The 8108-nt window shown below is 36.5% G+C and overlaps 1 protein-coding gene across 1 annotated transcript; it reads right to left on the bottom strand.

Annotated features, from left to right (window-relative positions):
• Window positions 1-3938: 3938 nt before the first annotated feature.
• On the bottom strand, window positions 3939-7310 carry LOC144544970 (uncharacterized). The gene is made up of 3 exons (XM_078293849.1): window positions 7142-7310; window positions 4294-5127; window positions 3939-4186 (listed from the first exon to the last, which is right to left on the bottom strand). The coding sequence occupies exons 1-3, from the start codon at window positions 7149-7151 to the stop codon at window positions 4158-4160; spliced, it is 873 nt and encodes a 290-aa protein (XP_078149975.1). The 5' UTR covers window positions 7152-7310; the 3' UTR covers window positions 3939-4157.
• Window positions 7311-8108: the final 798 nt, after the last annotated feature.

Here is an 8108-nt window from a genome sequence, read left to right as displayed (position 1 = left end):
ATTCCTCTCCTAACTTTTCTGATTTTTTTTTTTTTTTTTTTTCTTTTCTTCTTCTCTTTTACGTGAGAGAGAGAGAGATCTGAATTCTTAAAGAGAGCGGGAGAGAGAGAATCGGTTTTAGAAAATGAATAGGCACCTCTTAATTGATTAATTAATTAATTAATTGCTTAATTAATCCTTAGCGGATCTGTAGCCTATTTTCTTATTGGATCCTTAGCGGGTCTGAATTCAGAACTTGCCAATAATTGGGTATTTCCTTATTTACAGAACATTGCCTTATTTAATTGTGTTCCCCAGGGACCAATAGCATAATTGTATTATTTCCAAACTTTATATAATTTAGACCATCACTAAATCATAAAGTTATTAATACGCATTCTACACATTAAAGGCCCCACTCCTCATGACACATATTGGACCCGATAAATAATACTTAATTTGATCACTTCATAACGAGTCTAATTAGATATTTGACAGTCTATTATTCAATATATATTTATATCACATATAAGCCCATATATGTTGTAATTAATTGAAATTAATTCCAACAATCTCCCACTTGGGCTATATGTGTATCCGAATAATATATATTGATAAAACCGAAGTGAGTACTCAAACTGTGCTGTCATAGCCTTTTGCGTCATCAACCAATTCCGTCCATCAATTATATCCACAAGGACTTAATTAGTATCCGTCTCATAAAACGAAACTAAACCAATATAAATCACTGTGTAAACATAATTGAATGACATGAATCATGAAGGGGATGTGTAGTTTGGAAATTACATGCAATGTGATCCACATGTCTATCTCCAATTTGGTCACTTTATCTTAATTTGAGGTCAACCATAATTTCAGAGTGCATAATAAACTGAATAACTGAAAGCTAAATAACTGCATGATACATACAAATAACAGAATATCATATAAAAATTAACTTCATGATATCTGTAAAAGTATATCATATAAAACATAAACATGATACATAAAATACAGACTCCCACTAAATCTGACAATCCTCTTTTACATAGATACCCATATGAGCGACATGCTCGTGAAACTGTTTGGGTACCAATCCCTTAGTCAGCGGATCTGCTAGCATGGAAGCTGTACCAATATGCTCAACACTTATAAGTCCACTCTGAACTCTTTCCTTCACAGCAAGGAACTTAATGTCGATATGTTTGGATTTCGACGAGCTCCTGTTGTTGTTGGAATACAGCACTGCTGAATTATTGTCACAATATATCTTAAGTGGCAACTTAATAGTATCCACAATACGCAGCCCAGTGACAAAATTTCTTAGCCATATTCCATGGTTCGATGCCTCGAAACATGCAATGAATTCGGCTGCCATGGTGGAAGAAGCAATCATTGTCTGCTTTGCACTCCTCCAAGAAATAGCTCCTCCAGCCAACATAAAGATATAACCGGATGTTGACTTCAAGCTATCCACACAGCCCGCAAAATCGGAATCAGTATATCCAATGACCTCAACCTTTTCTGATCTCCGATATGTCAGCATATGATCCTTCGTTCTTTGCAAGTACCTTAGTACCCTTTTGGCTGCTCTCCAGTGATCCATACCAGGATTACTGAGATACCGGCCTAACATTCCTGTGATGTACGCAATATCCGGACGCGTACACACCTGAGCATACATCAGACTTCCTACTACCGAAGCATATGGAATCTGGTGCATTTCTGATTTCTCGAATTCTGTCTTTGGGCACTGATTGAGACTAAATTTGTCTCCTTTTGCAACAGGGGTATTTCCTGGTTTACAGTGTTCCATGCCATATCGCTTGAGAATTTTATCGATATATGCTTGTTGTGAAAGCCCCAAAATACCCTTATTTCGATCTCTATGTATTTTAAGGCCTAACACATATGATGCTTCGCCAAGATCTTTCATATCAAAATGCTTGAAAAGAAATCTCTTGGTTTCACGCATCATGTGTATATCGTTACTGGCAAGCAATATGTCATCAACATATAAAATCAGAAACATAAACTTACTCCCACTGAACTTGTGATATATGCATTCATCCACCAAGTTAGGCTCAAATCCAAATGAGATAATTACTTGATGAAATTTGAAATACCACTGTCGAGACGCTTGCTTGAGTCCATAGATGGATTTCTTTAATTTGCAAACCATCTGCTTGGAGTCATCAGACTCGAAGTTCGGTGGTTGCACCATATAAATGGATTCATCAATGTCGCCATTGAGAAACGCAGTCTTAACATCCATCTGATGTAACTCAAGATCAAAATGTGCCACTAAAGCCATGATTATTCTGAAGGAATCTTTCATAGACACAGGTGAGAAAGTTTCCGTAAAGTCAATGCCTTCTTTCTGTGTAAATCCCTTAGCAACAAGTCGCGCTTTGTATCTTTCCACATTACCTTCTGAATCCTTCTTGGTCTTAAATATCCATTTGCAACCAACAGGCTTCACACCTTGAGGTAATGGGACGATATCCCAGACTTTGTTGTCATACATTGACTTTATTTCATCATTCATGGCCTCGATCCATTTTTGAGAATTCGCACTTTCCAAAGCTTGACGGAGACTGAGAGGGTCATCCTCCATCATGCCAATGTCGAATTCATGTTCTTGAAGGAACACAACATAATCATTAGATATTGCGCTTCTTCTCTCTCTTGTGGACCGCCTTAAAGGCACTTGTTCTTGAAGTTCTTGAGGTGGTATAGGTTCCTCTTCAACATCAATATTGTCTTGTACAGGATTCTCTTCCACTTCTGAAGGTTCATTAACTGTAGGTTCATTCACTGTACGATCCTGAACCAATGAATCTCCAGATATTCTTATTACAATTGGTACCATTGTTGGTGCCTCTTGTATAGGAGAATCTTGTTTCTCTTCAAAGACAATTTGATTTGTATTTCCCCCTTGAACCATAACATCCTCAAAGAACTTAACTGTATTTGTCTCGAACATTGTTCTATTAGTGGGATCATAAAACTTATACCCCCGGGACCTTTCCGCATAGCCGACAAAATAGCAGCTAACTGTCCTTTCGTCCAGCTTTTTCTCTTGTGGCCTATAAGGCCGAGCTTCAGCCGGACAACCCCATATTTTAAAGTGCTGAAGACTAGGCTTCCGCCCGGTCCACAATTCATATGGAGTTTTGTTCGCTGCCTTAGTCGGTACTCGATTCAGAATATATGCTGCTGTCTTAAGTGCTTCTCCCCAGAGGTTCAATGGAAGCGAGGTATGAGAAATCATACTCCGCACCATCTCCATTAATGTTCGATTGCGCCTTTCAGCTACACCGTTCATTGCGGGCGAACCCGGCATTGTATACTGTGGCACAATTCCATTTTCCTCTAGAAATTTAGCAAAAGGCCCTGGACGTTGTTCTCCTGAGCCGTCATATCGACCATAGTATTCACCACCACGATCCGATCTGACGCTTTTAATCCTTTTGTTGAGCTGTAACTCAACTTCAGCCTTGAAGGATTTAAATGTGTCCAAAGCTTGAGCCTTTTCTTTAATTAAAAATATATAACCATATCTAGAATAATCGTCAATGAAACTGATAAAATATACATGCCCATTCCTAGTAGCTGTAGGGAATGGCCCACATATGTCCGTATGTATCAGTTCAAGGACGTCTGTCATACGATTGGCTGTATATTTGCGCATGCTTGTTTGTTTGCCCTTTGCACACTCAATGCACGGACCGAGATCCGACATGTCTAAGGGCCGCAGAATATCACTTTGAATAAGACGTGTTATTCTCTGTTGAGAAATATGACCTAAACGCTTATGCCAGAGTGCAGCTGAATCCTGATGTGTTAATTTCTGTCTAACGTTTCGAGTTTCATTGTTCAAGGTCTCATTATAGGAAGCAATAGTATCTAAAGCATAAAGATTATCCAAAACAGATAGAAAACCAGAAGCAACCAGATTGGAGTTTTGATACAAACCAAACTTTCTATCTCCAAATGAACAAGTAAAACCTAATTTGTCCAATGCAGAAATAGAAATCAAGTTCCGCCTAAAAGACGGTACAACAAAAGTATCAAACAAGTCCAAATACAAGCCAGTTTTCAAAAGTAATCTAAAATGCGCTATAGCTTCAACTTCTGCCTTGTTTCCATCGCCTACATAGATGTATTTTTCACCATCATTTGGCTTCCGGTAACTTCGGCAACCCTGCATAGACACAGAGATGTGAGTAGTTGCACCCGAATCTATCCACCATGTGTCTATTGAAACTGAAACTGCATTAACTTCTTCACAAACAAAAGAAAAATTAATACCTTTCTTAGCACGCCATGCGTGATAGTTGGTACAATTCTTCTTTACATGCCCTTCAGATCCACAGAAAAAACAACCCTTCTTCTTGTCTTTATTCGGCTCCGATCCGGTAACCGGTCTCTTGTCCTTAATGGGCTTCTTCTGCGAACTTGTAGTTGCAGCATCTGAATTTGCCTTACGTTTCTGTTTCCCTTTTCCCTTAGAGGTAGAAGCAATGTTTGCGCTTTCGCTCTTGTCCGACTTCAACCTCTCTTCCTCTTGAACACAGTGCGAGATGAGTTCATTAACTGTCCATGAATCCTTCTGACAGTTATAACTCACCTTGAACTGTCCAAATGAGGCAGGAAGAGAGTTAAGGGCCAAATATACTAGCATATCATCCGATATATCTAGCTTATGTCCCTTCAATTTAGAAGCGGTATGCATCATTTCAAGAATGTGCTCCCTGACATTGCTCTTACCATGGTACTTCATTGAGCAGAGTTTGTTTAAGAGAATGCCTATTTCAGCCTTCTCATTCCTGACAAACCTCTGCTCAAGTTCCTTAAGATAGTCTTTAGCAAGAGTGGAATCAGAAACTGGTCCCCTAAAACTTTCAAGAATGGTCTTTTGCATGACCCGGAGACACAAGCGATTTGACCTCATCCACCGTGCATGTGCATTCTGATCCTTATCAGGACTAGTTTCAACAGGCACAGGTGGTTTGGCCTCCTGTAACGCTATGTCTAGATCAAGGCACCCAAGGATAATCTCTAGATTATCTTTCCAATCCTTGTAATTAGAACCCGTCAGCATCGGAATGCTATTAATGCCGGCTGTAAGATCAGTAATTTTTGCTGAAAATATTCACAAAAAGAACGAATGAAATTACCGAATTATAATAAAAATCAAAATAAGGCATATTCCATCAACTAAGTATCCTCGAATAATAAGTGCTCTTTGGAGTCAGTCATTATTCTAAGATAAATAGTGTAGCTAATGAATGTAACAGTCCAATTGATGTCAATTAGTCAACCTTCCTTTAGGCCGATTAACTAATTACATCCAAAACTTAATGACTATTGCCCATTCATTACCACAAGTATACACATACAATACTTGATTATTGTCTTTCCTTTGGGCCAGTCCAATAACCAAACATTATATGTATATCTTCTGTGTATAAATTGGCAAATGATCAACGCCAGTATGAGAGCTTACTTTGGTAAGATGATACCTTTATCAATCATTTTCCAAAATATATCTCAATCTAAAGCCTTCATAATGATTTAATATTATCCATAAGAAACATTTATCAAAATTTGGCTTAACCGAATTAATCATAATGGGGTCATGCATAACGGTATACGATTGCAATGATATAAAACAATCAATAAATAACATGAGCCCAAATCATAAGTGAGATAGTATGACCCGAAGCACGATGGTCTTCAATATTGTAAGACTCCACTTGACAATAGCCATCATCCATCCTTCATGTAATTTTCTATACCAAACTACTACTCTAATAGTAATAAAGAAATTACATTAAAGTCCTAAGGATAACGGCTCGCAGACCGCATAAATGATACATATAAGCGACATGCAAGTCACTTTTAATTATAAAATAAATTAATTCACGGGGCACCTTAGGCCGCATTTACACACATCATTCAAACATTCATTACAACATATCACACAAGGCAACGGGGTCATACTATTCACATATACCGTAACTTGCAAAAAAGAGTTAGACATAGAATCCAAAATAGACTTCTACTGACTTAACCAAATATAGTAAACAAAAGTTTACTTGACCGAATAATAAAATTTTTATTTATTTTGTTCTGGTTCGGATATACTCTGTTCTGGTTTAAGCAATGATCATAGCAGAAAGAAATAATCAATTTTTATATTTCCGAATCAATTTTGAAAATTTGCACAGAATCAAAATTTTCAGAAATATATATATATATACTAATGCAAAGTATTTCATTTTGGCGCATTTCATGAAGGCATTAATTTGTCATTAAGGAATCAGAAAATTAAACCTTTAGCGGATATTAATTGTCTTACCAAAATTGCTATCGGATTTAGCAATCAGAAAATTGCGCCATTAATTGCCCATAAACAATTAATTGCCATAAATACCAAAATTAATTGTCTTGAGGTGCTTTTAATTATTTTATACAAATCAAAAGCCATTCAGGAATTTACAGAGGCGCATATCAAGTTAATGGAAGTTAATGGCATAATCAAACAAGTTAATGGCAAATCAAAATTGTTTACATTAAATATGCGCCAATTCAGATTCCATTAAATATGCGGCAATTATTTATTTAGTGGCAAATAAAAAATTTCCTAAATATACGGCAATTTACATTATTATGAATATCTGAACCGTTTGAGCATATTACATTATTTATTCACAATATACAAATTGCCGAATAGAAATTTTGGCTTAACAAATTAATCAAACCATATCAACATATATGCGCCATATTAAAATAATAAAATTATTCTTAACAGATTCATGGTCAAAATTAAATTCCAAACTTTGGTAGATTAAATTAATACTTTTGACCATCAAATCAAACTTTTGACCATTAATTCTTGAAGATCAGAACTACCGAATTGATACCATAACAGAGAAACAAAATTGCGCCATAATCAAAACTTCCGAAAATTAATCTCTTTTGCGCAAACCTTATCTTATCCGAACCAGAATCAAAATTTAACGATTCATCTAGAGTAGGCTCTGATACCACTTGATAGAATTATTTCAATTCATGCATAATCATACCGCAATTCATTATCCCTAAATTTGCCATGATCCTCTAGAGAACCTTAAATATGAAATTCTAAAATTACCTTGATCCATAGCTATGATCTTCCGGAGAGACACAATCACCGTTGATCACCGGAAGCCTTTAGATTTCCAAGTAATCCCTCTCAAGTCCGATGGAGAGATCGAGAGAGGCGGCAACGGCAACTATCTCAAGTTTTGCACAAGGAGAGACACCCGAATCGCAAGTTCTTTATCGAAAAACCCTTCTCTCTAATTCCTCTCCTAACTTTTCTGATTTTTTTTTTTTTTTTTTCTTTTCTTCTTCTCTTTTACGTGAGAGAGAGAGAGATCTGAATTCTTAAAGAGAGCGGGAGAGAGAGAATCGGTTTTAGAAAATGAATAGGCACCTCTTAATTGATTAATTAATTAATTAATTGCTTAATTAATCCTTAGCGGATCTGTAGCCTATTTTCTTATTGGATCCTTAGCGGGTCTGAATTCAGAACTTGCCAATAATTGGGTATTTCCTTATTTACAGAACATTGCCTTATTTAATTGTGTTCCCCAGGGACCAATAGCATAATTGTATTATTTCCAAACTTTATATAATTTAGACCATCACTAAATCATAAAGTTATTAATACGCATTCTACACATTAAAGGCCCCACTCCTCATGACACATATTGGACCCGATAAATAATACTTAATTTGATCACTTCATAACGAGTCTAATTAGATATTTGACAGTCTATTATTCAATATATATTTATATCACATATAAGCCCATATATGTTGTAATTAATTGAAATTAATTCCAACAAGTACATGAATAGCGACTTGGATGTCAAAAGAGGTAGACATATATTGTGTGCGCTACCTATATACCTGTCGTGTCTGAATTAAGCATGCTCCAAGTACATTCAATCTTCAATCATGTAATAGTGACTACTGGGCAGCATGAACCTCGTACAATTTAAGTTGTTGGTGGACTAATTGCAGCCTTGAGCCCACCAACGGAGGAATGACCCACTATAATTTCAAGAGGTATG

Source organism: Carex rostrata, chromosome 1, assembly GCF_964058835.1.
Source record: "Carex rostrata chromosome 1, lpCarRost1.2, whole genome shotgun sequence".
In the NCBI taxonomy this organism is placed as follows: domain Eukaryota; kingdom Viridiplantae; phylum Streptophyta; class Magnoliopsida; order Poales; family Cyperaceae; genus Carex; species Carex rostrata.
The sequence above is the reverse complement of the archived record's forward strand: the minus strand, read 5'-3'. Positions and strand labels throughout refer to the sequence as shown.

Excerpts from the sequence above, each read along its gene's own strand:
- LOC144544970 (XM_078293849.1), bottom strand. Across the intron at positions 4,187-4,293 it reads CGCATGGCGTGCTAAGAAAG|GGTTGCCGAAGTTACCGGAA; the intron begins GTATTAATTTTT and ends GTGTCTATGCAG.